This window comes from Phalacrocorax aristotelis, chromosome 12 (genome assembly GCF_949628215.1).
Source record: "Phalacrocorax aristotelis chromosome 12, bGulAri2.1, whole genome shotgun sequence".
NCBI classification, from domain to species: domain Eukaryota; kingdom Metazoa; phylum Chordata; class Aves; order Suliformes; family Phalacrocoracidae; genus Phalacrocorax; species Phalacrocorax aristotelis.
Window position 1 is genome coordinate 9,145,005 of NC_134287.1, and position 19,165 is coordinate 9,164,169.

A 19,165-nucleotide genomic window follows, 5' to 3' on the forward strand; every position below is an offset into this window, starting at 1 on the left:
GGAAACTGATCAGCCTTGGCAATAGCCAAAGGTCACCCTGGCTGCAAGCTGACCTGCCAAGCAGATCCCCAGGGGGTACTGCAGGAGCTGGAGAGCAGAAAAAGCATCATTGCCTTCAGGGTATGCTTTAAGGTGAAAGCAAGCAGGATGTACAGCCAGGAAAAGTTAACAATATGCTTACTGAAGGCAGGCGAGGAAGAAATAGAAGCGGACAAATGGGAAATCAGAGGTCACTAAGCATTCTTACCAAAATATCACAGGCAACATGTCTTCAATCCTCCTCATTAAGCCACCGAAAGAATGAAGTAGGAAGTCTTGGCCTTCTGCATTTTTAGCTGGCATGTGATTTACCCTACAGAAAACCTCTCTTTAAAGATATTGCAGAAGCCTTTTTAAAAAAAACCAAAACCAAACCCAGAAACTGACACTGACATCAAAGCCAGTGGCAGCAGAGTCATCAGTACCCTAAAATGACATTAATTTAAATTAACTATCAGCTTCTACATAGCTGTAAAACTTTGCAGATAAGCCCTTCTGTAGACATGAAGTTCAAGCTTGGATTACTGGAGAATTTTCAATGTAAAATGTGACTATACTGCTAACTTGTTAAAAGCATAGAGCTATACATAGAAAACAGAACCATAAGCAATAATGAAACAGGAAGCACAGGATAAAGTATATGAGCCAGGTGCCTTGTATAAAGCCAGGATAATCAGAGTGGCAGAGGAAGATCCGGATCACAGGGGACTTGATAACACCACCTACAAACATGAATGAAAATAATCCAGAGGTGGCTTTGACAAAAAGATGTATGTAATGAGGAAAAAGAGGTTCTGCATCTGCACAGGATTATTTCTTCTCTATCTGTGTTGAAAAATCAACTTGGCATCTTTACCGAGGCATTTCTCACTGAAATCCTCATTAAAATGAGAGTCCCAGAAATTCCATGTTACTCCAGCTAACAATACTGCAGTTAGCTCCAGTGGAGATTCTGGTATTAAAGTACCCTTCACCATTCAACCTCCTAATTGAAATTTGTCACTCTAACAACCCCATAGCACATCCAGCAGTTTCAGTGTCAACTGCTATAAATTTGAGGCTGACACAGGGATCGTGGCATGGAAATATGCGAGCTCAATTTTAAATTGACTAAAATAAACTTTATTTTACTGTTACAATATATAATCTCTTATCAACACAACTCACAAAGTGTTTACAAAATAATCTCATTTTCTTCTGCATTTTAAACACTACTTCTACACAAACTTTAAAGGTAAAATAGGAATTTGTAGCTAGAAATGTTGTGTGTTTTTTTGTCGTTGTGTTTTGTTTTTTGTGGTTTTTTTTAGAAGCATCACAATAATTACTTCAGACTTTTTTTTCCTTATGGTGTCATCTTCACAGACAAAACCAAATGTTTATTGTAGAGATCTGAGGAAGGATTCATGAAAGCTTTCTTTAGACAAAGGATGCCAGTTCCCTTAGAAAGGGCATTTGGGCTAACTTAGGTGCTCGCAAGGCCTTACAAAGGAATCTCTTCCCCCTCCTTACACTGACTGGAGTGAAGGGAGGGAGCCTGGTGCATAATAGCACCTATCATGAATCTCCACACTGATGAACTGGTGTGCAGCAAGACCATAACACAGAAAGCTCTGGTCCTTAATGCTGCGCATGAAACCATGGAAATCTTAAACTGAACAGAATTTGAAGTATTACAGATGTCACAAAACCTAGTATTTTAATATGTTAAAGCTACCTAATGTCCTCTGTGAATCTGGTAGTAACAGGCAAGTATTACATTACTCAAGCCTGGTCTCCACTACAATGCACTAATATACAGTAGAAAGAGTGGAGAAAGCTACCATTTTCACTGCTGCTAGAAAGATAAGTGCCAAAGTGAAAGGATTTACGCATTTATGCTCCTGCCAGTCAAGTCAGTTGACAGATTTTACATGACAGCAGAATCAGGCTGACAGTGATTATTTTACATACAGCAAGCAGGTAGAAAGAGGTGCTACTTTTTTTTTTCCCCATGCATAGTTTAACCAGCTTACAGCCAGCTCACCTCCATTAAGATTAGAGAGGCATGATCTACCATTTGGTATAAGCCAAACTACCAGCAAATATTTCCAGTGCAAACAAAATTGTTTTTCTTCAGGAAAAACAACTAAATTTAATGCTACTTCTGAAAAAAACCCAATGCTTATGATGTGTCATTTTCTACCCATTTTGGTCTGCATTCCTAAAGTTCCCTTCCTCTCTGCAAATCACCTCCGAAGACAGATGATCACAGCACACTTCTTTGTTTTTTAGACAAATGACTGTCTCCTCCTCAGAATAAGTTACACTGCCCACTGAAGATCATCCCTGAGAGCACTGTTCTAGCTAGACACTTAGAAAGTAAGCAATATCTCACAGCTAAGAGGGAAAAAAGGCTGTTCACCTCATGAGATCTTGTGGTTTTAGAAAGTAAAAAAATGCAGCTACTCTGAGTGTTTAAATTCCCTGAGCTGAGTGAAATTTGAAGACAGTAATTTGTAACACAAAGCATAGCAACATCTACAGCTGTACTTACAGAAGTAATTTTTTACAGTGGTAAAGTCAGTCGTTAAGTTACAAGCATACAGCAGTTAGCGATGGTTCCTTTTACTTGCTTCCTGTCACAGGAAATACGATGGCCTTTGGTGAAAAACAGCAGTGAAGAAGCTTGATGACTTGGATTCTTTTGCCTTCTGATATTCTAGCAATCTTTAAGTTACAGTTAGTGGAGATACTACCAAGCCATAGTGCAGTACAAGTAAACCGTCCTAGAGAGAAGAGAAAGAAACTGCATCATCATACCGCTTCACCTTCTCTATGAGGCTTTTCTGTCACTGCCTGGTATGACAGTCACTGCCTGTCAGAACCTCAGCTTCAATCTCACTCACCATTTTATACCATGTCACTCCTGTATGGTGAATACAAGTTTGAAATATCAAGGCAAATCATTATATTCCCCTCTCCTCTTTGAGATGGAAAAGGGTGTTAAAAAAGGTAAAATCTGGTACTTTGCTTTTATTTTAATTTATTTTAAGTTATAATGGAGTTATCTTCATACAATAGGCTCTCATTTACAACTCATGCTGTTTTCCACATGATACTGTGGTGCAGAAAAAAACAGTTATCAGTTAAGTAGTTCTAGAAGGTGCTGCCAAAAGCTGTACTGGAAGAGCCCAGACTACTACTACACATTTATTAAGTAATGAATACAAGGAATAGTAATAATAATAATAATTTAAAAATCTATTAAGTGATGTTTCTCCTCTTCTGAGACTGTTCCACATTAAAAAAAAAACCCTTTCACCTGTGAAACAGGACCTTCTTGACTCATCAGTCTTACTTGATGTCACGTAATTCACACACAGCTGGTGGAAGGTCTAGCACTTAGTCTGCTTCCACCATTGATCCACTGGGAATCTGACTTGTTTCATTAGACCTATTTATACAGACAGGCTTTAATAAAAGTTTTCTTTTGAAGAAAAAACTGCATTAATCACAACTGACACGTTAGAACTTCTACCATATTTTGCTTCTGATGTTTTTGTCTGTTAACATACAGGACCTAAGATAACGTACATTTCAGAGAAGTTACACGGTTCTGTGTGAGGGGGTATACCAGCACATTAAAAATCTTTAATGAAAAAGTTAATTACCACAAAAATAGTGAAAAGACTGTCGCCATTTTACAGGTTCTGCATTAAAATACAGTAACAGTAGAAAGTACTATATTAGTCTAAACAGAGTATTTTGGAAGAATATATGGGTTTTTTAAACAATAATTTGTTATCTATGTAAAAATGCTTTGGACTGGTTGGTGTAGCCTCAACTATTCATGAAAAAAATCTGAGCCATTTTGCATTAGAGGAAATTTAGGATTAAGAAATTCATCTCAAAAAGAGTCAAGAGGACAGAATGGGCTTTTCCATGCCTCCATGATACGCTCTTTTTCTTCCCTTGGGAGTTCTTTTCAGACAGTGCCTACCAACACCTCTTATGTTTTGTCTGGAAGATGACCTCGTATAGAAAAATAGCCTCATTTTGCCTCTAGTGCCACAAAGCTCTTTCAGCAGAAAACCATCCTAACTGCTGCTGTGTGTAATTATTTTACTACTTCTTCTATCATTAGTTTCTTTGTCTGGCAGCTAAACAGTGACACTAGAAAGAAAGCTGAGGGAAAAAAAAAAAGTGCAGTATGTTATTTTCAAGGGAAAAGAAAAATGGAAGAGCTATTGGAGTTTTCAAATGTGATGGTGAAAGAAAACAGATTCATAACAAAGGAGAACAGATCTGCAACAGCAATACTTTAATCAGTTTAGCCAACACGCTCATTTAGTAACACCTGAAACACTGCTTCTGGCTTTTCTCAGGAAGTTCCTGAGCCCGAAGTCAAAGTAGCTTTGTATCAAGTGTCTTCTGATGACTTTTCTTTTAACTTAGTCTGTCGCTTTTGAATCTACAAACTTCTGGCATCCACAAGTCAAATCTAAGGGAAATCAAATCCAAATGCTTTGCATCACTGGACGTGATGATGTCAGTTATAAGATCAATACTGAAGATCCAAAAAACGGGATTAAAGTGCAGGCAATGAGAAAAGTGGATTAAAGTATTCTTCTACAAGAACTTTCAAAACCAACCAGAAGGGTTATGTTGGAAAAAAAGGACAGCACATTAAAATAGCTACTAAAGAGACAATGTTCAGGCTACAGCAAATAAACATGCTCCCTAACTCTACAGCCAGTGGTGATACAAACAGCTTGAGAACAGCAAATGTGCTCTGTGCATTTCATGCAGCCCCATTTTTGTCTAAAGGATGCTTACAATGACAAATGAGGGCCAACCTTAACTCCAATGAACAGGAATAAAAACCCCTAGTTTATTCCTGTGGTATTAGTGACAGCTCACTATCTTTCCTTCATCTTCTTACCCTGTTAATAACCAGAAATCCATTGCTAACTCATAGAAGGATACAGGAGGAGACAGTTTAAGAGTTAAAAAGAACTTTACTCAGTGCCTAGCATAATGTGGGATGACTGTGTTGCAGTATGAAGATAGGATCTTGACCATCCTCCCCTCTTGTGAGGTAGAACAGGTACTATGAATTTACTTAGGAACCTCTTGGCACACACTATGTTGCTATACCTTCACAAATATATACTTACTCCTTGTGCCTGTCAGCTACTTTAATAGAGAAAGACACATTCAAACTTACTTTTTTGAGAACTGTAGTCAAAACCAGTTTTTCCTCTACTGCAGAGTTTCTTAAAGGAAATAAATATTTATACAAGAAAATGCTACAACAGTATTCTTTGATGAATGAGTTTTCAAATGGTATATTTGGCAGTAAAACATTTAAAGGAATTATCTACATATGAAATATCCCTATTAAACCGAAGGCCAAACCCACTGCAATTCCTTCTGTACAAAGAGAACCTGAGAATTAACCAAGTACTGACACTGCTTACTCTGTAATTATTAACTTCTTAAGTATTATACATTTCTATATATTTTCAGCTGCTCTCTCCAGATACTGTTCTTAAAAGGAAATCCAAACAGAGAAGGAGCTCTCACTGCTTATTACAAATCTCAAATCAGGCTAACTCAGACATGCCCAAAAGAAAAGCAAAATGAAATATGATCCCTTCTTACTGCAAAACTCTCCAGCATTGTTTGCCACACATTTGTGAACCTGACCCAAACAAATGGAAAGGACCCCACCTGTTACATCCAACTATAAGCTTTAGAGTGGAACTGACAGACAGAAACATCATAATATATACACCTTTTGATGTTGTAAGAGCAGCAGCAGCAAAAAGCACCTCGCTTTCAAATTCAGTATCCCCACAGCAGAGAGCAGAACACTTCCATAGCAGATGTGTGCTAGAGGGTCACAGTCATTAAATTAGATCACAGATCTTACTGCCCATCTTAGGAGAGACAGCAAAAAAAACCAACCAACCAACGGCATTGGGTTACAAAAAGGTGACAGGTACAAAGAGAGCATTACAGTCTGCAAGACCTCTGTGCCAAGGGCCAGGAACATAAAGGAAGCTACTCTTTTTAGCTTTTCCCATGTGTGAGCTCATTATATCCATCAGTGATGCAGAACTCTGAGGAGGCCAGTTTCAGACAAGTGACAATAACTAGCAGCTTGGATCTTGTGCATTTGTGCAGCAGAGGGGAGGAAGGTAATACAGGGAAGAAATTACATTCCCATACAGTTAATAACAAGCTTCCTTCCAAGGCCACTTGATCAAACTCTTGATTACAGGCAGATCTCAATGCTTGGTAACAAAATTGAGCCTCTTAAAAAATTTGTATCAGTGTCTTTGATCTCTCCTTGCAGTAAATTCCACAAGTATTACACGGATTTAAAAATCAGGCAAAGTTGCTTCTTTTTATATAAATTCTGTGCAGCAAATTTTTTATGTTTTTGCCCTAAACACAGTTAGAAATCATATTTCCAAATAATTAGAAAGATTCAAGCAACCACCCAATTTCAGAAATTATAAAATATCTTGAGATCTACAAGATTTATTCCTTTTTTTTTTTTAAGCCTTCTATCAACTACTCAGTAACATGTTAGATCATTTACATTCAACCACTAAAATTACTTGCCTATTTATTCCAGTTAAAACAACCCAAACAGGTTATTATGGGGTTGGTATTGGGAATATTTATTTTACCATCAGATCACACTTGATCTTCCCACACTTGCTGGAAAGGCACATAGCTATTCAGAACAACTAAAACCCTGCTAGCTTGCACCTATAGGAGGCTTTAATTTACTGAGGCTCTAAGGCATCACTACACATTGTTACTCAGCGGGGGAGAAAAACCCCAACACCCAAAATCTTCACAAAACAATCTTGAGCATTTAAGAACCATTCAGGAGGAGTAAAAGCCCCCAAAAATTTAGGGTGATTACGGCCCAGAAAAATAAATCACACACAGCATATGTAATGCTGCACTGCATTGAAAAAAAACTTCCAGTGTAAATGCTGCCAAAGAATGCACGTTAAAATTAATGCCTTTGGCAAAGAGAAATTTATCTACATTTTAAAAATAACTTTTCTCGGCAAAAAGGATAACAACTTATATGAATGAACTTGCAAGTGAAAAATGCGGTTTAGAAGAGCAGTTATTTTTCTCCTCTAACACTGACTGTATTCATCTAAATAAAAACCCCCAATGTTTATTCCTTTAAATGACTTTGTATTTCGAAGTAGCTACTGAAGCTATTTTCTTAGCATGAAGCATCAACAATGAACCTCAGAAACTGGTAAATGACAACAGCAGTTTTGAAGAGTGTTCCAGCATCCTAGTGAGAGTTGTTAGGGGCATTCCAAGCTCCAACACTGGTTTGGAAAGGCTGGAAGGTTATGGTGGCACAAGATGCCCTGGGAGCTTAATGTGAAATCCATCAAATGTTCCTCTGTAGTCTCACTGGGCCAGGACAACGATGTCCGTCATTGAATTTCAGGTCTTGGTGAAACAAAATCAACCAGTACCATTTTTAGACTTGACCTATTAGTCTTTTTTTTCTGGATAATTATCTAAAAACGTTTTCCAAGGTTTTTTAATCCTAGAAATTAATCCTCTTTATTTCTGCAAAATAATATACGGTGAGACTATAAAACCCCAAAATATCACAATTATTTCAATATCAAAAAAGAAGAAACTGTGGTTTATTTGCAGCATTCCTGCTGTAACTATTTGGCATCCTAAGACGTTTTACAAGAAAATGAAGAAAAACTAAGGGCGAACCTCATCTTTCAAATTTGCTGGCAAAAGTGAATATGAAAGCACAAGACTTCACAAAAAGCAAAGATCTTTTTCTGTTTGTTTGCCCAAGAGAGCGGGTGTGTGAGAATTCACCACTAGCATACTGGTTTTGTAATAATGAGACTTGAAACATCACTGGAGAGTGTATCCTGAGACAACTGTTCTCTCTGTGGAGCTATTAACTGGTACTGAGCCACTAAACATCAATCAGGCAGACCCAATTCTGACAAGAAATGAAAGACACTAAACTTCAACTAGGCAGATCCATTTCTGACAGGAAATGAAACCAGTGCAGCTTTCCTTGAAGTGCTTCCCCAAGAGCAATTTTCATACATGAAAAGCTTTTGTGCTAAGATGAAGTCTAAAAGCATGTATACATTACTATATCCCTGGACTGAGAAATAAATCATCTCTCTCCTATTTACTGAAGCTTTTAGTAGAGGGCACTTCGATCACTATGTGTTGATTGCTGCATTTACTTGCAATGAACTCATTACATTAGAAGCAAGCTTTTGTTATCAGTGCTGCTTCCTCCTGGTTTCTATCCCCTGGCTCCCCAAGCAGGTTAGGTTACATTTTCATTTTTTCTTCAAGTTATTATATAAACAGCTAAGACATCAAGTATGGCATTTATTCCCTTTGACTGCAGAAACTGAGGTACACACCACAAACCTCAAGATTTTTCATGTTTGCCAGCACCAGCAAGAGCCACACAAGTCTTCCCTGACTATGGGATCCCTCCTAGTTACTCAAATCAGGTACAGGTGATACAATATCCAAGATACTTTGAAATCAGCTTTCCACTACTTGCCCCGACACAGAAGCCCTCTTGTAGCATGAAAGGGCTCACCAGGAAATTTAAATGTAAAAGATAGTGCATGTGTGTGCACAAACAAGTCAAGAGAACTAAATTTGCTATTTTAGCCTTTCTGCCATCTGCTTAGATTGCTTTCCAAATAAAATACCAACCCCATTTCTTCCCACTGTATTAAACATTCACTCTTCAGACTTCCAAGTTTAGATTAATATACAGTTTGCCATACATCATGATTTTACACCTATACTTCAGAATGCACTGGGCAGACTACTTCATCGGTTTTGCTGCATTTCTAAACTGGTGTGACCTTCCCATTATAAAGACGCTTGAAAAGATTCCCAAGGAAATAAAAATATGCCTTCTTATTTGCAGAGCCAGCAGCACTTAAGACAGTAAATTAGCAAGAAGATATTGTTGGCTATACACTCATGCTGTGACCAGGACTGATATAATATACATCAAGGACATTAATTGCATTCATTATTCTGTATCTTTTGTGCTTTTATAAGCAAGTTTATTCCCCTGACCCGGTCACAAGGCTAGCCTTATTTGGGACACCTCAGTCCTTTGACTTCTTGCAGAGATGCAATTGCCAAGGAGGAAAATAAGGAATGTTAATTGAAAGAAAGGCTGGTATAACTTGTCACTGATAAGATAGCTACTTGTTTCAGAATAGAAAAAAAATCCCACAAAACCCTCATACCCAGAACATCAAACCATCAAGATCACTCTTACCACATGTATACTTCTCAACCCTATTTATAATACAAGAAACATTTTGCATAAGATGGAGAGATTTCCTAAGTGACTTCTTCAGACAAGTTGGTGCTACCTGATGGCTTAAGACAGACTTCTTTTTTAAAATACAAAACCTGGAACAAGGCCCCAGCTGCCACACGTACCTGTACTGCACTCTCTCCTATGGCTTGACGAATTTCCCTCAGTGTCTGGTAGTGTTCTAGCAGGTGATCGCCACATATTATGTCTACCTGTGAAAGGAACACAAACATGGTCAAGCTCAACCTACTCTTGAACTAGCAAAACAGTATCTAAGCCCTTTAAATTTGATTAGAAGAGTTTAACTCTAGCATGTTAGACACTAAAGCCATCTTTACCTTTGTTGTCCAAATGTATTTATAGAATGCACAGCACTATTCCACTGCCTCAATGCCTCCCACCCCACACCCCCATGTGGGGCTCATTTCTGGAACAGAGAGGACAGTTTATTGTTTCACTCCTGGTTTGGTGTGCCTGCTGAAAAAAAGCTGTTTAGTAATAGCCATAATGAATTTAAGGGGAACTCACAGATATCCAGAGTCATTTATTGTTTGTAAAAAAGGGCAAGTTGTTTGTGCTACTGACAGAAAGTGAGCCACTGCTGGCCTCATCCATTTCTTGAGTGACAAAACATGTCAATAAGTCTGCTTGATACGACTGTTTGGAAGAAGTGTTTTAATAGAAAAGAACAGCACACTGTCTGCCACTGTCAGCAATTACTTCACACTGTCCTTCAAAATGCAACCAATACTTCTGTGATGCAAGTGAAGGGCATACTCAGCAATTCTAAGCAATGTCCTCTGTTGCAGCTAAACTATGTCAATGATGTCTGCAATTCCGGAGGAGGCACTTCTGTTAAGTAACTGCCCACAAAAACAGTAATTTTGGAGGGAAAAGAAAGAAAAAGAAAACATAATGAGGTATTCTGAAGTCCTTGCCTTGACTATTATGAAAAATAAGCTTCTTTACAAAGAAGTTACTAAGAATTTACTGTGCCTAACGTAAATCCAGTCTCTAACAATCCAAACTGCAGCAGCTAACACAGCACTGTTTCTCTCTCAAACTGCAGCTTGGTTACAGTTTCCTTATGAGCAATTTCTAGATACAGAAACGAGAGGGCTCTCATCTGTGAATTACAGTGATGAAACCTCAAAATTAAAGTTAAGAGCATTGACAGTGAGCTGCCCCACAGCTTTTTGCAAGGAAACTGTCTAAGCTCTACCACTGCAGTAGTCAGACAGCATACTGCAATATCATTATGTATACTCTTATATGGTCACTTTCCACTATTAGATGCACTCTGTGCTTCAGCTATTCAATTCCCCTGGATTTATGCTCTTCTGCATGCTGACCCACTATCTCTCTCTTGTTCTTCATGAAAGGATTTAGGAAGATTTATGCCTCTTGCTGGCAGACCATGTTGTTCTGAGAATCAGGAACACAGTAATTTTGCTCCTTAGAGGCTCAAAAAGGCCAATTTACTTCACCATCTGTATAGTATGAGAACAATGTAGAATACTCCATTCATGTTACGCTGAATCTTAATTTGCAGAATATGTAAACTGCTTAGTATGTCTTCTGCTTTTAGTTTCTAGGAGGAAAACAGCAAGTAAAAACTAATCTGGACATAACATTAAATATTAATTAGCTATTGATCCATATATACACATGTGTATATATATTTAACATCAACATTTGATGTATTTAACACAGAACCTGAAATACATTTTTCTTTCTGAAAGCTGGTCACCATTATTTCTGCTGTTTCCCATGCATTCTAGCCTCTACAGTTATTACTGCAGGAAGACAGATATGTCTGCTTTGCTTTCCAGTAATATATGAGTTTAATTACTTTTGCTTTATAAGCTTACTTTTCCAATTTTTATACCATAAGGCACTGAAAACTGAATGCAGCTCCCACTGAAACATACACACATACACATTTTATATATTCTACAGAAACAGAAAATATAATCTATTTGCCCAATATCAGATGCAGACATAGTGACAACCACTGACAATCTTTCAAAACAGAATCAGAATGCTTATTTGAAACTATCCCACTGTTGATCCTGCTGCTCCAGTTTCAAACGGTAGTCACTAAAGATTCAATGAGTTCTAACAAGAGTTTTTCCACATTTACCATGTTAGAGTGCTCTGAATGCCAAATGCCTAATCTCCTCATTCCAGCACCAAAGCCTGAATTTCTGCCTGCCAATTGTTACGCTAGCATTTGTTCTATAAGGTCAAGAGAATAAAACATACAATGAAAAAAATCCCAGTTCAGTGCGAAAATCAACTGCAAAATGTATCTCAGAGGAATCCTTGTGCAGTAAAGTAATTTATGTACTCCGTTACAAAAGAGGCACCAGCAACACAAGTGCTATGAATTTGCCACAATTTTAACTGACTGGTAAAACTGAAGCCAGCTAGTACTGACAGCTAGTGAGACAGAATTAAATATAGTTTGAACTTTTGCTGAAAGGAAACATGAAGGTGTAGCTGCTGAATGCTCAGTCACTCTGTTAAAATTCTTATTACAATAAAGTAGCCTGTCCATGATGCCATTTATTTTCTTTAGGTGGCATGTTTGCTGTTAGAGCCATTTCTCAAAGTCATGATAACAGACAATTATAAATTAATACTCACCAATTAAGACAGAGATAAAAATGGAAAACTTTCTTGTAAGGAACATTCCACATAAGATTCATCCCAAGGGGGATTTGGCCCAGAAAGCAGTAGACCTCAATCAATAGTTTATATGCCAACCGATACTGTCCAGGGAAGGACAAGGAAAACACAAAAGTTTTAGAGATTGACATGAGTATTTGGGCTAGTTATTAAAAAAAGCTGGCAGAGCCTTCTATTTCCTCTAGCTGCTACTTACTTTTCAAAGGTACCAGACACTTCTATTCCAGAGCCTAAGACTGGCATAAAGAAACTGCATCGACAATGATACTGTATGAGTACAGACTTTCCTCTTTACACACGCTTTCAGGAACGCACATATGAGTATGGAACATTTCTGTTCCATAAAATACATGAATTCATTCAGACCAGCTGAGATGCAAGTCTTTCAGCAGTCTCTCTTGTCCTTACAGAACAAGCACCAAGAAGGGATAAAGCTGCTGCAGGATGACCTCAAAGGAAATAACACTTTAAAGAAAACTTCATTCTCTCCCCACTCTTCAGCAGCACACAAACTATACAGATGCGCATCAGATGTCAAAGCCAAGTATCTAATGGATTCCAAACACCATAGCCTGTATTTAGCTCAAATTAAATGGTATCCACTTAGCTATTACTAGCACTTCCGGTTGCTCAAAAACTGTTTTCACACACCCCCCAACAAATTCCAGCAACAATATACAATTAGAAATATATATAAACACATACAGAAAATTAATTACTGCCCAAAGCATACAGATCAAAACAAAGCACCAGAAAGAGTTTGTCAGCTCAAGTGGTAGATAAAAATAAATGAAGAATAAATGAAGCCTTAACCTCTCAGATAAACCAGGATATTTGAATCATAATCCATTTGCAAACTCAAATGAAGAAGTCTGAAAATAATTTGAGGCCTCAGACTAGATAAAAAGAACAAAGGCAGTGGCTTCAAAACTGCTTTTTAGACTTTTATATATACTGTCACATGAGTCAGATGGCTTATTTCACATATTCATTAACCTCAATCCAACCCACTTGTGCAAGTCAATGAAGAAGGGCAAATATTAGCTAATATTCCACATGAACAAATTAAGTCAAAGAGGTCCAAGTACAGTTAGTAGGTCAGGAGAAAGGGTAGCATATTCTCTATCACTTGATCACTGAATCAGCTCTAACAAGGAACAAGTAAAACATTTTCAGATAATACCTTCGCAGACTGTCAAACTAAGTTGTTTTTCAGTAGGGACTGATGGCATTCACAAAATAACCACACCTAGCATAAGGACTGAAACCAAGGATGCAACTGATACACTGAGGAGGGAAAGGAGGAAAGACTCTGTTCCCTCCTCACAGTCAAATCTTTTATGTCCCAAGTAAGGCACAATTAAACACTGTGGCACTAAGTTTTCTGTAGAGAAGTGTGGGAAAAAATACTGCGAATGCCATGCATTTTAGCTCAATAGTGCCCGAATCATGTGTTTCTGAAAGAAATTTCCTAGCTTCCCAAGGGAACCTAGATCTTGGACCCTAATCCCAAGTTGAGCGTACCCATCATGACATTTTATATAAGAATTGATTATTTTAGGTAATGAAGAACTGGAGAGAGTTCAAAATCAAGACTAAATAACTAGTATTAAAAAGAAAGGTTGTTGTCCTAACTTAGTATCTATTTCTTCTTTAACATACTTTGGGGAAGCCTACAGGAAATGAACGACTGCAGTCCTCAACACTCTTCCAAACTTCTGCAACAAACTAAAAAAGCATCCAAGCACCCCCTACGTTTATATTCTTCACACGTACAGCTTACAACCTATTTCCCTAAATTCTTCTGCCTGTGCTTATTTATATTCAGGATCTCCCTAATTTTGTTTTACAGCTTCTGTTCTATTAGTCATCCTGGGAAGTTCAAGTAAGACATGATTCATTAGGCTTATTAATCTTCAGTGACATATCTGACATCTCTTTCACTTTCTGCATCTTTACCAGCAAACCATCAGCTTCAGTTCTGCATACTACAATGAGAAGGTGACAGCTCAGTACATACATTCCTTTAACCTTAAGTCCCCATATGACAAAGAAATGATCAATCGGGACAGGAAAAATATTTTCTGCTTCATTTCCCTAATTCCCTAATCTTTTAAGAACAAGCCTGAATATATTCAATATATCAGTCATGATCTGTGGCATGAAAATCAACTACAGGTTTCCAGTGACCAAAAAAATACTTGCTTAAATAAAAAAGGAGCAGATCAGTTAAGAAAGGAAAAAAGCAGCCGAAGAATCTGACTGTAGAAGACAGCAGATTTAACATTTCCTCCAGGCAGGCAGGGCTTGCACAGAAGAGACCAAGAGATTAGAACTAGCCAGTGAATATGCCTTACTCCAGAATGGCAAACTGGATGCCAGCAGAGATAAAAGTGACTGGGTCAGTATCTTGAGAAAGTAAGTCTATGAAATCGTCAGCTTTTGAGACACAGTAACACATACCCACTAACAGTGAATCACATCCTGTCTGGTGAAGTTCAAGCAGAAAGTAACTAATGGGGTAAAAATTCTCAAGATTTTTTCTAGATCTAGATGATCTCAAGATTGCAAAATCTGAAAGACATCCAACACACAGGCCTAGCTTGATTTTGAAAGATGGGTAACTGCGGTTTACCTTACAGATGATCAGTGCTCCTGAAAATTGAGATTCTGATGTGCTACTTCAGAAAACCCAAACAAAACAATTCCTTCCCCTCAACTAAACAACACTCAGTTAATGCAAGAAGTTTCTCTAGCATAATTTTGAGTATACTTCTATTTGTTCAGAATACAAGTCACCACCACCTGAAAGCTACAGAGACTCTCACTGAGAGGAAACCAGCAAATGAGAACACTTACTTCCTCAAAATGATGATTAATTTGTATCTGAGTTGCTTTGTCACCACTGAAAAGTGAAGTGGCATGAATAAATACTCATTACTGAGGCACACAGTCATGCCGTATTGTCTCAGACGCTTACTGTTGTATGAAAACACAGCCTTAACTCCAAAGCCAGCACTTGACTTCCACCATTTGCCTATTCACATCAGCACCAGCTTGATTTACCAATAATTGACAGCTTTAAGAATTGTTTACACATTACAGAACTCCTGCACCTTCTCAACCAAATGGTTGCTGAAATACATTGAAGAATTGTAAACTGGTTTTGATGTGCAATCCCTACCAAAATTATTGAGAAATATGAAGTTAAGTATTTTGTTCCACATTCTGCTCCTTTGAATTCTTATTTGGAGGCATGTGTGTACATCTGCATTCATACCTTTCAACACATCCATCCACAGTAGCATTCTTTCTTAGCCCTTGATCACTTCTTTAGCATTGTTGAATTTTACCATTATTCAGCTCCTACCTGTCTCTAGCTTCACACTCTCCCACAGTCACTTTCATTTCTATATACTCAGTTTCACCTTTGAATTAGCAGTATCTTTTGGTTTTGAATTTCATCTGCTGAAATCTTATATGGCACTTTAGAAACTCGATACAAATAATAACGTATTATAATGAAAATTTAAACATGTTGCAAATGAGCTGGGAAAGGAGTTCCTCACAGATCACAACATTTCCTAAGTTTCATTTTTTAATCCTTACTGCATTTAAAAAACTTAACTTACTTCTAGACTGTAATGAACAATGGAAATGTTCTCTCTGAAGTGCAAGCATTACATTGATCACAGTGGACTTGTAAGTGCCACTACAAGCAGCGTACCTGACAAGTAGGGTCCAGATCCATTTTTCTTCTGAGGAATTTCTCCACATGCCCAATTGTTGCCTCCCCTGAAACACGTACAAACTTCTTTTCCAAAGGCTGTAAAGAATAAGTGTAAGATTTTAAGACAATGTACGTTTTTGGCCATCATCCCTTGTAAACCCCAAACCCAAGTGAAAGCCCAAAAACAGACGGAGACAACTTATATTTTTGGACCTTTCTCTGATGTGCTTCCAGATTACCTCACAGGGAAAGGATTAAGTATGTATTAAGACCCCAGGTTCAAACTTCCTGCCTTTTAAAACAACTTTTTAAAATAACCAACTACTGACTTCACTCCTATTTCACTATTAAGTACTAGAGAATGACATTTGCTATTAATTCCACATCGAAATTATTACACAGCATTATAAGAACTTCTCCCCCCCACAAGCATTTACTTATCAGAAACACATGAACTACTTCCTGAAGTTTCCTTATTTTCCACGAGTCAGTCTTGTGTACCAAACATTCAGCTAATTAAACCACATAATTTTATAATGCAAGGAGCTTAAGTCCTTTAGCATCCTAGAAATATTATGGCTTGGGCTGGAACCAACTTAATAGTCCATGAAATTCCAGAGTCAATTAAAATATACGAATATGCAGAACACAAGGGTAAGACTGGTCTGAAATTTCTGTATCATTTCTGAATACTTTCACAGCAAGGACTGCAACAACAAGATATTTGTTATGCCAGCCTCAAAAATTTTAATGGGTTTCTCGTCTACATATAAAATTTTAAATAGCTGACTGGTGATACAGGTAGCTAAGTGAAGAGGCACAAAGGCAGAGCAGATGACTGCACTCAGTGTGATAAATGGATTACCTTGTGTCAATTAATTGGATTTTTATGTCGACTTTGAACAGCTGTGATTTACTATCCAGGTTCATCATATTCTTTCAATTTGAAAGAAGGGGCAGGGGGTCATGGACTACCCTTGAATTCAATAATGAATTTAAATATGTATCCATGATAACTGTGGTTTGGGAACAATAGTTTGATTTATTCATGTACAAGAGCTAGAAACGACAGTCAGACCTGATCTAGGGAACCATGCTGCGGCAAGCTTGATGATGCTGAATTTATGCTCCCTGCATGTATAAATCACAGTTTATGGGCCATGGATCTCATAACCTGTTCTTTCCACCCCATTCCCACTTTAAAAAAAAAAAAGGTTGAAACCCCTTCATATATGAAGTTCCATATCTAGTTCAGAAAAATGAGACAGAAAAACAAGTAATTGAGGACAGAGCAATGCTAAAAGTGGATCAGGGTATGTTTTGTGAGAAGTGGGTATGAGAGGATTTGGAAGGTTGATGAGTAACCCTCTTGGTCATCAAGTGGAATAAAAAAAAGCACAAAGATATAAAGTGTAGTGAAGAAAATAAGGATAGAAAGGAAGAAGAGAGAGTGAAGCTGGGGGTTAACAGACAGGAATTTGAAAATGCTCTATAAAAATACCAGTTAAAAGATGTTGTATTTCTTAGAACTCACATAGATGATACAGAAGTCTAAATATGCACATAAGCTGAGTGGCACTTTAGTCTATGGCCAGTTAAAGTAAGCAGGAATATTTATGCCTTAAAAGGGAACAAAAACATTTACACAAAAAAATTTCCTTTCCTGAATCAAACACTCCTTAATGATGTTTGAGCTAAGTATCTTTTTTAAAAGGTAATGCCACTTGCATTGGAATGGCATGTTTCAGAGGAAATAAGTCTCTGGCACAAATTTTAATATTACAACATGTAAGTTAATAAAATGGTTGAACTGCCCTACGGTCATTCTTGTGTGGCCTAAAACAAACAGGATAAAAAAACAAAGCAGAGAGAAGGGCAAATATCAGACAGGAAGGATGAGAGGTGATACAAGGGCAAGAAAAAAAAAAAGTGTGAAATGTTAAGGGTAAAAAGAAGGAAAAATTCTGGGTATGTGGACAGGTGTAACAGATGAAGAAAACTGCCTGCAGACATTTTCAAGAACATAGTCCCCCTTCTATAAATTAATTTTGTTTTATGAAACTATACTCACATTTTAATTCTTTGTGAAAATTCTTATTTCTGTATTTGAAAGTTTGAAATTGCCTAAGCTCTGCCATAACAAATGTAATTACTATTAAAAATAGTATGGATAACTGCAATTAAATCTATGTGATTCTGTGATTTGTGCCTGAAAATATATTGATTAGAAATCAACGCAGCTGAAAACATGAAGGAAATTAGTAAAATGGTACAATCAGGACAATTCATATTTAAGTTACTAACATGCTTTTTTTTCAAATTCTTGAGCAGTCAAATTTTCCTGCTAACTGTACCAATTAGATGCCTCTCATATTTTATTATTCTGTGCCATTACAGCTTTTGAGTCCTATGATTCCAATACAATGAAATATTAAATTAAACATTTAACATTTAAATTACATCTCGTTCTTGCCTTTGAATATTTTGTTTAGCCAAAATAGTGGAATTATAGGCTTTGAGCATCTCTAACTACAGCATATGAAAGCACGAAGGCAGCAAACAACGTGCAGTTCCTCTACTAGTTTCTACCAAAGCAATTCTGTAAGATCTGTACTGGAATAGCAGCCGTATTCTTTAGCAAGGATCGGGAACACTATTTCTTGTTTAGCAGAACAGCCACTGTTCAGACAATAAACATTAGTGAAGGGATGGAGAAAAGAATAAGCTTTCTGCTGGCTAAGGAAGTGCACTGTGCTATCTAGAGAATTTGTATATTTTTTGTTATATGTTTAAGTGCATAGCAATTTAGTATACTATTTTTATACCTCAGGCTATGCTTCCTCTGAATAACATATGCAAGGTTTCCACTACAGTTAGAGAATCTTCTTCAAAAAACAGTATTTTAGACAATGTCTACACCTTTGTTTAGGATTCCAATAAAAACCATAGTAGTGCACCTTTTGGAGAAAGATGCAAGAACAACATGCTAGAATCACCTAGGTGAATTTTCATCAGTATCATTCCCATTTTCCCACCAAAACTTTAATTACATAGCCTTAGAAGCATTCTTTTCCTATTCTGTGATGCTATACAAAAACAGGTTTGAAAGCACTCCGTAATCCAAGGTTGGTTATTACTATGCTGATGAAAGTTTAGGCTGCACTCAGGGTAAGACAAATAAACTACATTAAATACATTCAGGTTATACATATTTCTGAAGTAAATCATAAGAGGAAAAATTAAAATCACATCTGCACCTTAAAATTCCCTGTGCCTTCGTTAGCTCTGAAAAACAAGAGAAGAGTAAACACAATCAATATTACTAAGGT

At 37.3% G+C, this 19,165-nt stretch overlaps 1 protein-coding gene across 9 annotated transcripts in view; it reads right to left on the reverse strand.

The window, feature by feature from the left end:
• PCGF6 (polycomb group ring finger 6) overlaps positions 1-19,165 on the reverse strand; it is a 43,503-nt gene that overhangs the window by 15,103 nt on the left and 9,235 nt on the right. For 4 of the 9 annotated variants that reach the window (XR_012662788.1, XR_012662791.1, XR_012662787.1 and 1 more), the window contains 5 exons: positions 19,094-19,121; positions 15,834-15,932; positions 9,541-9,627; positions 2,576-2,807; positions 248-352 (listed from right to left, as the gene is read on the reverse strand). Coding sequence is in view for 3 of the 9 variants with exons in the window: in XM_075107296.1 (XP_074963397.1) it covers positions 2,751-2,807; positions 9,541-9,627; positions 15,834-15,932; positions 19,094-19,121 (271 nt within the window). In the remaining 6 variants the exon portion in view is untranslated. Of the gene's footprint in view, positions 1-247; positions 353-1,138; positions 2,808-9,540; positions 9,628-15,833; positions 15,933-19,093; positions 19,122-19,165 lie in introns of those variants that run through there. The other 5 variants (XR_012662792.1, XM_075107298.1, XM_075107295.1 and 2 more) reach the window with 2 other exon arrangements.